Genomic DNA, 17,895 nt, shown 5'->3' with positions numbered 1-17,895 from the left:
TGCTCTATTGAAGTGGTGAATTATAACAACTGGTTTTTAAATGTTAAACCAATCTTACATTTCTGGAAAAAATATAAATTGGGTCAAAATATATTATTCCTATAAATTACAGATTTAATTTGATAATGTTATTTAGGATGCTTCATCTACATGAGGGAGTGAGTGACTATATTTTCCTGCTTCTGTTATGTCCTTTCCAGCTCTTCATGTCAAGATTATAGCTGGCCTTACATAGTAAGTTGTGAAGTGTGTCCTTTTTTCTCTTATTCTCTGGAAGAGTTTGTGGATGAAATTTTAGCTTGATAGTTATTTTTTCCCCCCATCACTTCAAAGCTACCTTTCCTTTGTCTTGAAACTTCTTGGTTTCTATTGAAAATAAAACAATCTGTTTCCGGCAATCCTATACATGCTCCTTTGAAGGTAATAATTTTTTCCTGAACTACTTTTTAAGTATTTTCTCTTTGATTTTGGCTTTTCATTATTCTACATTACATCTAGGTACAGTTTTCCTTTAATGTTAACTGTACTTGAGATTCATAATGCTTCCTAAATCTGCACCTTAATGTCTTTAATCAAGCTTAAGAGATTCCTCAGTCATTATCTTTTCAAAGATTGCTTCTGCTATATTCTCCCTCTTTTCTCCTCGAACCCTAATCACCTTCCCAACACCATTTTGTTCCAGTTTAAAGATAGAAGATTAAAACTTTTTTAACCATACTCCCTTTGACAAGTGGGATCTATATCCTTCATGCATGAATCTGAGCAAGCTGTGTGGCACAGCTGACGAACAGAATATGCAAATGTGATGTTGTACCACCTACATCGTCAGAGACGAGAAGCTGCCACACTTCCTCTCTCTTGCTCTGGGGAAAAGCAGCAGATACTGTGTAAGAAGTCCAACTACCCTGAGACTGCCATTTATGGAGAAAGAGAAATGGTGGCCAGTTCCAGAAATTCCAGCCATCCCAGCCCTGGCACCAGATACAGGAGTGCAGAAGTCATCATGGATGTTTCAGCCCCAAGACATGACACGTGGAGAAGAACCAAGGCCCCAAACATACAGACCCAGTGGAGCTACTCCAGGTATCTCTAGCTGTTTGAACAATCCCCTCTGAAGATCAAGACATTGCAGACCACAGACAAATCAAATCTGATATACCCTGACTGAATTACTAACCTTCAGAAAAATGAGCATTAAAAAGGTTGTCGTTTTATGCCAGTAAGTTTTCGGGTCATTTGTTCCTACTGGGAAAGGTAATCCTCCAGGAAGGCTTCTAGTGTCCCTGCACATTTTTGCTGGATGTGTGAAGAATGCCAAGCCCTAACCAGTCTTTCCCTGGGCCATTTCTCAGGGCTGTGTTTGCAGCCAGAGGCCTTGAGGGGTAAGCAATCTCTTTCTCTGGGACAAAGAGTAGTATTACTATAAAAGAGGTTAATTCACTCAGCTCATTGTTTCTCAGATGTGATGCAAGCTCACAGTGTGCACATAAATCCCTCTACTTGCCAGTGCTATGTTCCAGAAGGACTGACATGATGTTCATGTTGCTTGCTGTGCCATGAATAATAAAGTCCTTTGTCTCTGACCCAAGAGTATCTTCTGCTAATATCCATAAAACAGTAACAGGCTGATTTATTCGTTATCTTACAAGGTAAAATTTCAGACCCTTCACAATTCTTGAAAGGTACAGGCTGACCAATAGATAACTAGGACATATTCCATGTGTCTTTTCTGTATTTTCTACCTTTTACATCAAGTGTTTCGTTCTAAATATTTTCTTCTGACCTATATTCCAATCCACCAATTCTCTCTTCATCTTGAACTTATTTGCTGTTAAAACCATCTCCAATGAGTTCTTATTTAAGGGATGGTATTTTTCAGTTTAGAATTTCCATTTAGTTCTTTTCCACAATTTTCAGTTCTCTACTCAGATTCTCAATTCTGTCTTTTTTTTCCCCCTATCAACATAATTATGTTTGGGTATTTTAAAGGTCATGTATAACAAAGCAATTATTAGGATCCCCAGTGTATATTTCTGCTACCTGTTGTTTTCTTCTTCATTTTTGGTCACATAGCCCCCTTCCTCCAAAGACGATTAACAACTACTTCTGGCAGCACTAACATCACAGGTCACCTTAATCTAACCGCTCACTGAGATGTTTTAAAGCTGGGATTTATTTCTAAGGTATAGCCCTTTGGGTCTCTAACTTAAGCACAGAGGTTTATCAGGACAATCCCCCAGCCTTGGTGAGCTATAACCATCTGTTTTTGTTTTTTTAGCCTCAAGTGTCCATCAAAAGCTCTGCTCAGCCTCTCACCCACTTTTTCCCGCATCAGCAGATCCCACTAAGGGGAAAAGTAGCCTGAACTTGCAGGTTTATTTCTGCCTTAACAGCATTCTGATACACTCAAATACATGTCTTTTATATTTTGTCCAGTTTCTCTAATTTTTTAATTGAAGTGTTAATCCAGATAATTTATCCAACATTAGCAAAAATGGAACTCCTCCAAAAACAGATTTAATATGTTTAATATTCAACAGTTTTAGAAGTTCTGTTTTTTCCCTTCTATCCTATCCATTATGCGTCAGAACCAGTGTTTTCAAAATATGCATTCTACACGCATCTTTCAAGGTTATGTGTATTTTAAAATAAACCCAAAGGATGCACCTAGTTAACTATGAAATACCTTTATATAATGTCATTTGCACAAAAACATTCTATCTAGAGTAATGAAAACAAAACATTTAGAATAAGACAACTTTTTAAAAATACATATTTAAAAAAGAAAAAATGTATCAAAATAATCTCATATTTAAATTAGAAAGAAGAAATACTATATTCAGCTTATTTTGATAATTTCCAGTTCTACCTGCCTTTAAATACTTACTAGCATTATTTAGAAATAAACTATCATTTATTATGACCCAGTATTTTCAAAACATTTTACATATAATATAGTTTTTTCTTATATTCTTCTTCCTTTGGAATATTATGTAATTTTATGAAGATCTGAAGTTTACTGAAAGTCTTAAGAGAAATACTGTGTCTGCAAACACTTACCATGAAAAATACGAAAATCAATATACGGGTGAGAACCTCTTCTTTCTGATTCAAATCCTGCTCGACTCCTTACGCGTACATCTCCTGAAAAGAATCAGGAAAAAAATGTAAGTTTAGCAGGCTGCCATTGGGAAGAAGCTTTCACATGCAACAAAGGTCTATGCGGTATACTCAAAAGTAAAGGCCCACTAATGACATACATGGACTAAGGAGTTAAGAGCTGATTTATTTGAGGAGGGTTACAAATTTTTGGTACTGAGTTGTAAGGCTACATGAGGAGTTTTTTGTTTTTTGTTTTTGGTTTTGGTTTTAACCTCCTAAGTAATTAAAATCTGTATTTTAAAGTCATCTTCTGAAAGACGACTCAAGTATATGATAATCCAACCTCACATCTTATTACTCACATGGAATTAAAAAAAAGTCTCAGCACAAAACTTTAAAAAAAGCCACAGCAAAAAGCAAATATTTACTAAGTGTCTACTCTGTGCCTAGTACTATACTATAAGAGATATAAAGAAATTGAAAATATATTAATTATTCTCAAGCAGCTTACAATTCTTTAAATGTATGGAAGATTAAAAATTAAAGATGCTGTCAGAAATGTTTAATTTGATTCAGCTTCTCTTTTCTCATTGACAGTGGATATACTCGAGGTCTTTAGTTGGGTCTTAAACTTTGGTGGTCGTAAGCTCGGTATTGTTTCTCCATGTATCCATATGACTTTCAGATCTACTCCATACAGCAACACAAGCACTGCAGTCTCGGGCCAGGCACCCTTTTTGTGCCTTACAGGCATTATTTTATTTAATTCTCTAACCATCTCTGAGAGACAGGAATCTTAACCCCCATTTTACAGATGCAAGAAAGGACATCTGAGACGTTAACAAGCATGCCAATGGCACATAGCTAGCGTAAAGATGAGTCTGGATTTAAATCTAGCTCTGTGGGCTCCAAGGCAGCACCTTTCCCACCAGACTTCCACAGCCTCCAAGTTCAGAACCTTTAAGTCTTCAGCCTTGCTCTGGCAATTCTGTTTGCCTGGAAGGCTTTCCGGCTTACTCTTCTTTCAAGGAGCATGTCATCCACCATTGAGTCCAACCCACAATGATTAACCACTTCTCTCATGTGGAGATTTTTTCACTCTGCACCAAATGTTTACTGAGCACTCACTACATGTCAGGAACGCAGCAGTGAGCAAAACACATAAGGCCTTCATGTAGCCTATCCTTTCATGGAGTGGGACAGATAACAAAACAAGTAAGTAAGTTCATTCTATGGAAGATGGCAGTAAGTAACCTGTAGGAAACGAAAGCAAGGTTAGAGAAACAGGGAGGGAGGGGCAGGGGAGAAGTGACGTGTTAGTGACATCACAGGAGACCCCAGTGTAAAGGAGGCATTTGAGCAGAGACCTGAAGGCAGTCAGGCAGTGAGCCACAAGGCTATCTGGAGGAAGAGGCTTCCAGGCACAAAGAAGAACAAGTACAAATACCCTGAGATGGGAGCATACTTGGCATGTTCAAGGACAGGCAACGAGGCCTGCATGGCTGGAATGAGATAAATGAGGGAAACTGGTAAGAGGTGAGGTCAGAGAAGGTGTAGAGTCACATCATGTTGGACCTTCATAATAGGTCTGGCTATCACTCTAAGATAGAAAACTATCGGAAGATTCTAGACAGAGGAGTGAGACTGATTTAACGTATGTCTGGAAAGGTTCACTCTGGCTGGATAGACTAGAATCAAGGAGACACAAAGGAAGATGCAGGAAGACCAGTCAAGGAGTGAGTGCATTAAGCGAGGCACCCACTATGGCTGGGGTTGGAGGGTATGGTGATATGGGGGATGGTGGTCAAGAGGTACAAGGTTTCAGTTATGCAAGTTAAGTTCTGGAGATCTAATGTGCAACAATGTGACTACAGCTAACAATAAAAACCAAGTAAATGTGGTTTAGATAGGGATGGCAACAGAATTGGGGTGGTGAAATTCTGGATATATTTTGAAGGTAGAAGCCAAGAAGATTTGTTGATGAAGTAGACAGAGTAAGTAATAAATGAGAGTCAAGAATGATCCCAAGGTTTCTGATCTGACAACCGGAAGAATGGAGTTACATTTTCTGACATGGCAGAAGAACGCAAAATGAACAGACTTGGGGAACACAAATCTTTTAACAGATATGTTAAATGAGGGGTACCCATAATACACCCAAGTGGAGATATTCTACAGAGTCAAAAAAAAAAATGAGTCTAAAGCTCTGTTTTAAAGAGAGCAGAATACTGACTTGTCTGTAGAACAGGACAGGGACAGTAAAGAAAAGGCTGAACATTCCTGTGAGGAAAATATGTGCTAGAGCAGAACGGAGCTGAAGCAGGTAAGATACACAGAGTAAATTCAAGAAGGAAAACGGGAAGAAGAGCAAAAACAGCAAGAAGAGCAAGGAGAATATGTAGGCTTAAGAGTAAGAGAAGGAGTTAGGGAAACAGGCAAGAAGAAAAATATCCCCAAAGTAGGCGAAGAATAAGGATGACTCAAAAGCACAGAAACTGAGTACGGAATTATGAGCAAAAGTAAGTAGTCATGGAAGATCCTCTAAGAAAGGATGAGTAAAAGGGACTATCGGAATTTTAACAATACATTTTTAACAATATGTATTAAAGTACAAGGGATCAAGGAGTGCATGGAAGAGGAGGAAATTCTGGCAAAGAGAGGCACAGAGGAAGAAAATCACATACATACATACATAACAAATTCGTTTTACCCTATGGACTTGAGTAATACATTAAAAATTTAAGACCCAAGACTAGGGAGGAGACAAATGGTCTTCTGGTCAGCCAACTGAGAACAAGCACACCCAGCGACAGGACTATGTGAACAGGTATGTCACGGTCTTGTCTGTATCCATGTTACCATGGACATCTGTTCAGTATTCAGGAACTCCACAAATTTAAGATACTTCTTATGAAGAATATTCAGAATACAACCTAAAATTGTGTGCTAATGACAGTCATAGTTATTACGCCAGAGATTTCTCAATTACCTATAAATCTAAAATGCCTCTCTTTATTCACATCACATTAATTTTGGTTTCTAGACTCTACACTGCAAAGTAATAGAACATTCCTGCTGCAAACACTGACGAAAAGCTACCTAACAAAAGTTGTCTCAATCTGAAATAACAGTAGATGATAACAAAATTAACTCATATTGGTACAAAATAAATAATGCTTACCTAGCATACGAATGTACAACGCAGTCTGATCAGAGCTGTCATAGGAAATAGCTCCCCGCCTCTAGAAAAAAACCATACACACATTTTAATGCATGACAATTAAATGTGTTATAATATTCAATTCAACAAACATGTATTTATCATTATTTGTGAAGCACCATGCAAGAGAAGTTGGATATACAAGATGAAATTAATATGTATCTGCTCTCAAAGTCTCTAGTGTAAGGAAGACAAAAAATTATAAAACAATATGATTAAGCACTACCTTTAAAGTGGATACAGAGTGAGGGACATGCAGTGGGTAGAAATTTAATGTCAGAGTATATCAGGGAGAGACCTGAAGAGCTAGATAGACTCGACAAAGAGATATGGTTCAACTACTTCACTATTCCTTTCATTTAAATCTGAATGAGTAAGCAAACAAGAATCATGAGACATTTGTAGAAATCCATTAGCTAAAAATAAATGGAAGAAAGTGAAAAACCCAAATGGCCCAGAGGCTAGAAAAAAATAAGAGAATTTTAAAAAATGTAATTAGTGAACTCGAAGAAATTAGAGAAGACACTGAATCTAGAAAACAAAAAATTGTGTGCCACCAAAAGAGAACAGATTTAAAGATACATTTTGTGCCTAAAAATAAACGGATATTAAAACTATCTTGCAACATTATTCTTAACAGCCCCAACTGGAAGCAACCCAAAGGTCCATCAACCAACGAAAGTATAAATAAAATGTGGTGTAGACGTACAGTGCAGCTCAGTATTCAATATTCAGTAGTATTCAGACATGAAAAGGAATGAAGTGCTGACAGATGCTACACTGCAGCTGAACCTTGAGAAGAGCACATTGAGTGAAGGAGCCAGGCACAAAGGACCATATAACACATGGTTCCACTTATATGAAATATTCCAAATAGGCAAATCCACAGAGACAGAAAACAGACTGGTGGCTGCTGAGAGTTAGAAGGGTTGATGGGAAATGGAGAGTGCGTGCTGATGGGTACCGGGTTTTTATCCACAGCGAGGAAAAAACGTTCGCAAATTAATGGTGATAATCATCGCACAACTCTGTGAATACACCAAAAATCACTGCATTGTACCCTTTAAATGGGCAAATTGTGTGGTATATGAATTATATCTCAATAAAGCTATTATGAGAAATAACAAGTATTGCAAATATTTAAAATATATTTCTAAAACAAACAAAACTTTGTACAAGCTAAAATACCCTCAACATGTTCTGCCAACTCTACCTCCACACTCATCTCTCATCCTCCATCTCCACGTCTTCATTCTGTCTCAGAGAATAGCATCTCTCGCCTGCACTCCTACAATGGGCTGCTGACTGGTTCTCCTGCTGCCTCTCTTGGCTCCCAGTCCACTCTTCACAGACGCAAGAGTGAACAGAACATTTCAGCTACTACTCAAAATCTTCCCATGGCCCCTATGCCTGGAGTAAAGCCCACACACCAAGCCCTCAGTGATCTGCCTAACCCTTAGGACTCAGGTTCTACTGACCTCTTCTCACCGTGAAGACCAGCCACCCTGGCCTCCTTGCCTCTCCTCAATTATGCCAAACATGCAGCCTTTACACTTGCTCCCCTGTCCAGGGTCACTGCATCGCTGTCTCCTTATCTCTCAGGTTCCAGATGAAATCTCGTCTCTTCAGGGAGGCATTCCCAGGCTACCAGACCTAAAGTCACCTGAGACGCAGCCTCCTCCATTGCTCCCTACCCTGTACACATGTGCTCTGCACGGCACACAGCTGATGTCCTCTTGTTTGCTTGTTCTAAAACAAAAGCTCCACAAGAGCAGGAACCATGTTTGGCTTACTCACCGCTGCACTCTTGGTCCCTTAAACAGCAGCAATTATTTAGTAGATTTTAAATAAGTATTTGTTAAATAAATGACTGAGTGCATTTACTGTAATTAATGAATAATAATTAACAAATTAAGCTGATAAATAAATGAGTAACAGAACTGATAAAAAGACGAACTAATACACAACACTGTAAATCAGCTATATAGATCACAACAACAACAAGACAAAAAAATCCAGAAGATAAAATTAACCAAATGTCTTATTAGAATATAACCTCTGTGGGGGCAGGGACTTCATACAATGCTGCATCCCCAGATCTAGAATAAATCCCAACATTCAGAGTAGTGCCTAGCACAAAGAAAGGGATTATTAGTTGAATAAGCAGGCAAGCAAGTTCTTAAAAAATAAAAAAGAGAACTAGTGCCTTGAGCTATGTTAATAAAGTAGACTGACACTACAAAGAAATAGATAAATAGTCTATAAAGAATTTAGAATCAAATCCAAGAATATACAGTAATTTTGTATACGATAAATACAGGATTTTAAATCTGTGGGGATTTATTTTTATTTAACTAAATATGTTATGTTAAGTGGTTGCTATCTGGAAAAACGTAGAGCTGTATTATTATCGTCCTACTTCAAAATAAATCACACATGGAACAAAAATTTTACTGTAAAAAATTAAAGCATGAAAACATTAGAAAGCATGACTGTATTAAAAAATGTTTATAGGAAAGGCCTTTCTAAACTGTTCTAAAAAATTCAGAAGTCATGAAAAACAACTCAATTTGGCCACAAAAAAGTTAAATTATGTATGGCAAAATATATCATAAATATAGACAAACGTCAAACCAAGAAAATGAGTTTAACAGATATGAGGAAGAGCTCATTTTTCCCTACTACAGCTAAAAATGAGTGAAAAAAAAAAAGAAGCGCTTCACAAAACAATTAGAAAATGATGAACAATGGTGTAGAAAAACAGGTAGGACATAAACACTATTCACAGGAAAAGAAATCAAACTAATAAATACAAAAAATACGCTAGAGTTCATTAACAAAAGAAATACATATTAAAACAACAAGTGGCACTTTTACATATCAGATTGATGATCTTGTTTCCTCACAAAACTCTGGCATGAGATTTACAACTCCTCAACATACACCTAGAAATCTCAAGGAAAAAGTCATGTTTTGTACTATTATTATAAAGAAAATTTACTGTGTTTAAAGCCCTCATTTAGATTTAGTATGCAGAACTCCTCAAATCATTATTATCTCCATAATGCTTATCATGTAAGAAAAACATCAAACTCCTATACAATTTCATGTATCCTTTTTTTAAACATGTATTTGTTTCCATATTCTTTTCCACCATAGGTTACTATAAGATACTGAATACAGTTCCCTGTGCTATACAGTATGAATTTGTTGTTTATCTATTTTATATATATTAGTATCTGCAAATCTTGAATTCCCAATTTATCCCTTCCCACCCCCTTCCCCTCAGTAACTGTAAGTGTTTTCTATGTCTGTGAGTCTGTTTCTGTTTTGTAAATAAGTCTGTTTCTCTTTTCTTAGATTCCACATATAAGTGGTACCATACGGTATTTCTCTTTCTCTTTCTGGCTTACTTCACTTAGAATGACAATCTCCAGGTCCATCCATGCTGCTGCAAATGGCATGATTTTATTATTTTTTATGGCTGAGTAGTATTTCATTATATAAATATACCACAACTTCTTTATCCCGTCATCTGTTGATGGACATTTAGGTTGTTTCCATGTCTTGGCTCTTGTAAACAGTGCTGCTATGAACTTTGGGGTACAGATATATTTTTAAAATGAGGTTCCTTCTGGATATGTGCCCAGGATAGGGACTGCTGGATCATATGGTAAGTCTATTTCAGTCTTTTGAGGAATCTCCATACTGTTTTCCATAACGGCTGCACCAAACTACATTCCCACCAACAGTGTAGGAGGGTTCCGGATTTCATGTATCCTTAAACAAACAAAGAAAAAGCCCCAACAGATTATGAAATATAAAAGGAACACAAGTTTCAAGCAAAAATAAAATCCTAAATTTCAACACTGGTTGCCTCCAAGGAGGCTGAGGAACACAGGGGCAGGAGGAGGACTTTTCAATGAGTATCTTTGGAATTTTATAGCATGTGTAGTTATTATACATTCACAAAATATATCAACTAAACTTAAAAAGCAGAGCAAGAATCTACTACAAAGAAATCTGCAAAGAAATGGATGATTTCAAATCCCAAGGGACTAAAGTATACAGAATATACTCCTGGCAGCATCATGCTTAATAAAGTTAAAGTGTCTTCCACCAACAGAATTCCCTAAGCCTCCTGTAGTGTTTCATGGTAAACTACTTATTCTGCAGCAAACAGCCACTGTAATCACTTGGTATTAAAAGGCACCACTCACACCTGCTGTCCCATCCCCACCCCCCAAGATATCTAGCTTATTAGATTACAAGCCTTCCCTTAAAATACTGTATTAGAGGAAAACCTGGTAGCCTGGAGAGCACATATGTGGAAATAAATATTTCTATCAGCCAAATCATATTCATGAGATCATAGATATGATTATGTAATGGCTTATCATGGTCAATACCTGTCAACCAATCACAATCTGGGTAAACAGCTTGTTGAAATAAATTTTAGCCTGTTGTCCTAATAGTCCTCTTTAGGAGAGGGGATGTCTTCTTTTCAATGTAGGAGGGGTTATTTACCAAAACAGCCACTAATCAGAAAGGTACACTCTCATTTATCACCTTAAGGATTAAGAAAGATTGACTAATATCAGTTCTTTGTTAAATAAAACAGTACAAATCAAAAACTGGGTAATGAACATAATCTAGATTATAACCATTACATACTGAATTTATTTTAAGGTAATCACCGTAAATTTATCTGCAGAGGCACAAACTTAGATATTAAAATAATAGGGTCTGTATTTAGTTAATCATAATAAAAACTTGGCAAAAGGGCAGTATTTAATTTTAAACATGTATTAACAAATTATTTAGGGTTGTGCAAAAATATTCAAGTTATTCTATTCATTACTAATTTAAGTAAGTCTGGTCCACAAATATTTAGCTTAAATGCTATCATTTAGACAAAATTTAACTCTAATGGAATAAATCCAAATGAAACAAAAAAAATTTTTTTAACAATGGACTTTGAAAAATATATATCCAAACCCATCAACAAATGCATCCTGAGTGGTAATTCACTCATTTACGGCCTCACAGATCAAGACTAAAATGAACATGACTGAACTGTCTCACTGAGCTGTCTAGGTTGAATAATCTGAAGTAACTCATTTCAGAAAAATACACTGTAAATTATGAATTATAACAATAAAAATTTTGTTTCCATGTTAGAATGAAAATGATATTTTTATTTTTTAATTGATGTATAGTTAATTTAGAATTTTGTGTGTTTCAGGTGTACAGCAAAGTGATTTGGTTATACATATATATGTATATATCTATATCTTCCATTATAATTTATTATATAAGATATTGAATATATAGTTCTCTATGTCACACAGTAAATCCTTGTTGTTTATCTATTTTATATATGGTAGTGTGCACCATATTTTGAAAAATAATTATATGTGCCTTTACACACCAAGGCTGTAGCACAGACTTAACATGTATTTTTTAAATGTTATCGTTTTAAAAGCTATATACCAGCAAAATTCTATTTTTAATAAAGACAACAGGGCAAAATTACTTACAATCCCTTGTCACGCTGTCCGTCATGAAACACTCTGAGCTATCCTCCCCACTCCGCCCTCACCTTTCCAGTGAATGGAAATAACTGAGAAGCTCCTACTCGTGACTCTTCCAATTTAGCCATCCTGGGAACAGCTTGTAAAGCAAACTAGCATAGGTCAAAACACGGGCGAGGCTGAGCTAATCAAAAACTGACAGCGCAGCATAAACAAGTTAAACTGTAAGGTTCCAAAGGGCCCACTGCCACGCGGACAGGAGATCCAAGTGCCACCGTGAGACCCTCACCTCAAATCAGGGCAACTCACTCTTCCACAAAAAGTCTGACTTACAAGGTAAATGATAAAAGGCATAAAAACTGTTCTCAATATTAGTTAACACATAACTTTCAAAGACACATTTTAAAACTGAGCAAAGATATTTTAAGTGCTATTGTTTTCATTTTGTTCAAGTTTCCACTAAAATGATCTCCTGTGCAAAAGCGGGTGTATTTCCCTACATGGTGAAGTAACCACATAGCAACAACTTGCTGAGGTCCTACTCCGTGCCAAAAAATCTTCCAGGCACTGTCGTACAAAATCTCATTTAATCCGCACAAAACCTCTATGAGGTAGATTTTATTGGCCCTGTTTTGCAGACTAGTAAACTGATGGTCACAGGCCTTAAACACAGTAGCGCTAAATAGATTTTTGGGTAACACTACCAAAAAATAGTAACATACTACAAAAGATGAAGCCCACAATTCTGAAAGCAGTTTTCCAGTTAAATGAACTTTTGGCTGGAAAACGCACATTTCAGAGCCTACCCAAGTACTGCCTCACCCTTATGTATCAAACAACATACTTTTTAAAAAAATCACAAGTTTAAAATATCAGCACTCTTTTTGTTTAAAATTGCATTTAAAATTTTTGGTGGTGATAAAAAAAAAGTCTGTAAAAACATCCACAATTCAACTAATGCATTATTAATATTAACTTGACCTTCATTCAATAACTTGGAAAAGCTAATCCTTTAAAAACAATGAGTAAATAGGTGTCAGTACAACAAAATTAACTCTTAACTTATAAAACACAGGATTTTTTGAAATTTGAGTACATTGTTTTTCTTTAAGAGATTTCTTCAATCATATTCACTAGGGAAGCAGGACTGCGTCAAGTAAGAGACAATCATGCTTAAAACAATATGGTTAAATCAGAAAAATTACATTATCGGGGATTAAAAACCTCATTTGAAAAGGAAATTAACTTTACAGGAGCTTTTGTGTTGCTTAGCAAATAGTGATGCTCTTATCCATTTTATGTTAACACTGATACTTCTCAATGTCTTAATACAGGAAGAAAAAAGCTGCACAGTGGATGGAAGATACAATCATTTTTACACAAGTACAGAAAAAAATAAGTTCAAGTAGTATAATCTTAAGTATTTCCTACTTTAGACTCTCATCCAGATGGCAGACGGCAAGCATTCTATCAAGCATTTCTTAAGTCCAATATTTGGAATCCAAATTAAAAAACAAGACATATAATAATCTTACTTTCTTATTCAATATAAGTTATGAAAACATTTCAGTTGCAGCAAGACCTTAAGAACATGACAGAGGGTGGTATTTAGTTTTTAAATTATTTATAATTGTGTAGAAATCCTCAATAATTATACTTTGATAAGCAACAGTAAATTCTATACCTCCAGAAGAGAATGTTTAAAATCTGTACACCAACAGTCTACATTAATAATTTTACAATCTTGAAAGTTGAACTTCTTTAATCATAAAATCTTCTTTAAAGGAATGCTACTGAGGAAAGCTACTATGACACCAAGGAATGACACCATAAGAAGCCCTTAAAGAGGAATAAGGCGAGAGAAGAAATAAAAACTACATGCAGTATTCTCTTAAGCTTTTCAACTGACAGGTAAAACACATAGCTCTTTTAATCAAGGAAATAAAAATTGAAGCAAAAGGAGAAGAAACTCAACTAGCAACTTCACTCCTACCAAATATACAAACTAAAGATTAACGTCATGACCCTAAAAATAAAGATGGCCTACCTTTGAGGCGATCCACTTGATGAGAACCAAGGCCAGACACCAGATCAATGTAATTCCCATTGGATTAATGGAAAGCCCGCTGCATAATCTCCCTCCCCTCTAGCGAGCAACGAGCAAGGAAGATTTGTTAGGAGTCTGACAATAACCAGCTGTCCCGAGGCAGAGGAGAGGGGACACTGCCTGCCTGGAACCTCACACAGCTGCCTTCAAACAAGGATCACCTGACTCTTGTGGGAAGGCGCTGCCAGCCAGCCTTCCACCCCGGCCCGTGTTCAGTGCCACAGCCCAGGGCTGGGGCAGGAGAGGGGCAGGACCTTTGGGAGAGTAGAGGAAAAATCTCAGCAAGTGCTGACCTAACAGTCTCACCAAATGGAGACGAACGAGGTCTCAGGCCAGCCCCAAGCACATCCACAACCTTAAGACTAGAGACTTTCAAGAAATGTTTGGCAGTACTAAAAATTTCCTCGTTTCTTCCACGCAGACCAGCTTCACAGGTGGAACACCCTGGCATTTAAAAATATGAATGCGTTTTATTCCATCTTTTCAATGTTTAATACTGAATTTGTTCAACTTTTTATTTCCTTTAGAGTAGAATTGCTTTATGAATGCTAGAGGCTTTCCAGACATTGTGCTGTTTAACATTATAATTCACTAACTTCGGAGTTATTGACAAAGGCCTGTCCAACCATGCATTTTCAAGCCCTGATTTGCAACTCGACTTAAATGTTTCTGTTCCATGTCTAGTTCTTCTCTTGGCTGTGAGCGAGCTCTGTGATAGCCAAGTGGGCCCATACTCATCCATCTTCACCATCTCTCACAGCAGCCGGCAGAGGCACAGCCCTTCAGGAAACTTTCGTGCAAGCATTCAGCAAATACTCATTAAAGTGGAACTATGTACCAGGCCCTGTGCTAGATGCCAGGAGCATAACCTTATAAAACTAGAAACGGCTCCTGCCCTCCAAAGCTTAGTTTAGTCAGAGTCTACATTAATCAAAGTCTGCAAGTAAATACAAAACTGCAACTGTAACAAGTAAAATGGATCTGAGACAGGAACCGCCAACAAAGCCTGGTTCTGAGCTGGTGAAAAAGCAAGGGGCTTCTTCCCAGGGCCCTGAAATGTCCCTGAGCTGAAATGAAAGAGCAGGAACATGAGGATCGGAAGAATGATCTGCATGTCACGACAAAGCATGATGGCCGGGGCGCAGACAAACCAAGCGCGGTGAGAAGATACAGGAAGAGCAGAGGAGGCGGAGTGCAAGAGGGCAGCTGGGAGGCCACTGCGGAGATCCAGGAGAGAGAGGATGGCAGGGGAGGCTGGGGGGTGGGGAGGAAGAGAGGGCCAGCTGGGAAACACTCAAGAGGAGACAGGACTGCGTCATAGAGAGACAAAGTCACCTGCCTCATGACGGTACCCACATGACAGTTTTAAAATACGTGAAAACAGCCCCAACAGTTCAAATACCAATGCTGTTTTCATTATCCAGTCTCAATACAAAGAGTTTACTTAAAAGAATAGTTAATTGCAGACCTGTCAAAATGAGGCATAAATTCAATTTTCAGGTCCAAATCAAAATTTTTCTAAATTCAAACTATACATTAAACACATGGCTGTTCATTTCCCACTAGACCTCACATGGCATCTCTACTTCCTACTGAACTAACAAGCTGTAATGCCAAGCCCTGCGCAAACGGAGATAACTTTTTTAGTTTGTCATGAAACTAGGTGTGACATGAGGTTGAGGTTGTCAGGGTTTTGGATTACTCTCTGGGTTCCAGCAAACTCCCAAGGATTCCCAGGAACAGGACAGAGCAGCGAGTGTACATCAGCTCCATCCTCCAGAGAACTGCTGGTGGTCATGATTCATTATCTGTCATGCTAGCCTGGGTTACACACTCCAAATTAGCCCACACCTTGATGCTCAGCCCAGAAATACTTCTCATCCTCACAGTCTCCTGCCAATCAGTTGCTCAAAAAGTCAAGTTCTGACATGCAAATACGATACTGCTATTTTTGGTACAACAGTTAAATATTTTTAGATGTCTTTTTGGTTAATGGTAAGGTCAAGAATCTGTACTTGCTTTTCTTCTAAACGAGAAGGACTGGACAAGGGAAGAGGGAAAGAATCAGAAGTGAGACACAGAAGGGAAAAAAGTAGGAAAGTCAGTACCCAAAGTTCACTCACTTAAAATGAGCTTCTGTCGAGATTATTTCTATCATCACAAAACTCTACTGGGTTTGGAATCAAGAGCCTGGGTTTATGTTCCAGCTGAACTGCCAAGAGCTGAGTGACCCTGGGTAAGTCACCACCTGTGTGGGCCTTCCTTTCCTCCCTTCACAGGCATTAAATAACATCTGTAAACGAACACCTGGCTCATAGCAGGCTTGCAATAAATTTTAGCCAAATCCAAACGAAATAATTAAGACCAAAGAATGATAAATGACCTAACCAATCCAGTTTCACTCCAGCTCTGGGCTTAACTGAAATCACATGGCCCATGAGGGACCTTGTGCTGTGTTTGCCCAGTGCCCTGAGAACCTTTTCTGATCCCTGGGAGGCGAAGGTCTTGGCTTTCTCTTTTCATACCAGTGAACAGGTTGGCTCCCTAATATGGGATCCCCCAGCGTCCTCTTAAATTTCTACTATATGTCTGACACAAATACAGCGGTAATCAAGACACAGTCCTCCCAGATCACAAAATGTCCTATTTGAATAGTAATAGCTGGTGAGTTTATACCTAAAAGCATAGTTTCTTTATTGCTGATGACACATTTACATCACTCAAATCTGACAAAAATCTCAGGCAATGCAGTTTTTCCTTAAAACACTACATTTACCTTTCTTAATGGTGTGAACATAATGGCTTTAAAATGTTTTCTTATTTTGAGATACAAAATATTTACCACTAACTTATCTGGATAAATTACAAGGCTTCTCTTAATAAATGAATCTCAATAAGATGAAACAGAAACAAAAGCTTGTCAAATTATATTAATACTTCTTTAAAATATTATGTTTATTTCTTAGAAAATATCCTAAAATTTAATCTTTCCAAATCAAATTATACAATTTTTTATCCCGTAAAGAAATAAATGCCTCTTTCACACTAACAATAAATGCATTCTTTCATGACATTTACTTTCTCACCTGTCTCAAAGCCTTAGTGAAACATGGCAGGGGAATCAAAAAAAAAAAAAAATCACTTGACTATACTAGAAAAATTAATGCACAGGATCCAGTTAAACTTTTGATAACAGAATTTGATACTATAAGAAAAAAAGTACAAAACTCTACCTTTCTAGGACTTGTAAGACTAGTATCTGAAAAGTCAGGACATTAAAAGCAGATCTCACTATTTTAGGAGCATAATCAATAGAAAGAAAAGGTACAGCTTTGATCACTGTGTCTTAGAGAAGTAATCCGAGTGCAAATTTTATCCCTGGACTCTCGGCCACTCACAGGACACCTGTCAATCTTGGCAATAGCCTTTAGCTATCCATACAGAGACTCAGCATGTCCTTCTCTTGACCAAATTAGGCTAACCTTCATCTGCATTGACATCAGCGTCTATAATTTTGGAATCTTGTTGACAGAAATAGCCTATCCCAGAGTTCTTTATATAAATGTAGTGTTCATTGGAAACCATAACCAAATTTATAATAGAAAAATGTGAATACTGTAGTCGAAACACTCTAGTTGTGCTTTTATCATTTTGAATTCCGGTTAATTTTAATAACAAGTAATAAATGAGCACAGGTTTTTATTTCTTTTACTAAAAACTACATGTCAGGGCTTATTATTTTTCAAATGTATGAATTTCAAGAGCTATGAAACTGATAAAAAAATTGAGTTTTGATAACCAACAAAAATTATTTTAAAACTATGGTAACATGGGAGTTTCACCAGTTCATTAAGGCCTTTGTGTCACACTGATTTAGACTTCTAAAATAAGTTTTCTGTTTTATAGTATCTCAGTATTTGGTCCTAGTATGA

The 17,895-nt window shown here is 37.2% G+C and overlaps 1 protein-coding gene across 2 annotated transcripts in view; it reads right to left on the bottom strand.

Moving 5' to 3' along the window:
• PDE7A (phosphodiesterase 7A) overlaps positions 1 to 17,895 on the bottom strand; it is a 98,741-nt gene that overhangs the window by 35,918 nt on the left and 44,928 nt on the right. For both annotated transcript variants that reach the window (XM_072951895.1, XM_072951896.1), the window contains 2 exons: positions 6,284 to 6,344; positions 3,061 to 3,144 (listed from right to left, as the gene is read on the bottom strand). In XM_072951895.1, coding sequence (XP_072807996.1) covers positions 3,061 to 3,144; positions 6,284 to 6,344 — 145 coding nt within the window. The remainder of the gene's footprint in view (positions 1 to 3,060; positions 3,145 to 6,283; positions 6,345 to 17,895) is intronic.

The sequence above is a fragment of the Vicugna pacos genome, chromosome 29 (assembly GCF_048564905.1).
Source record: "Vicugna pacos chromosome 29, VicPac4, whole genome shotgun sequence".
Classification (NCBI taxonomy): Eukaryota; Metazoa; Chordata; class Mammalia; order Artiodactyla; family Camelidae; genus Vicugna; species Vicugna pacos.
This window is presented reverse-complemented; position numbering and strand designations above follow the sequence as displayed.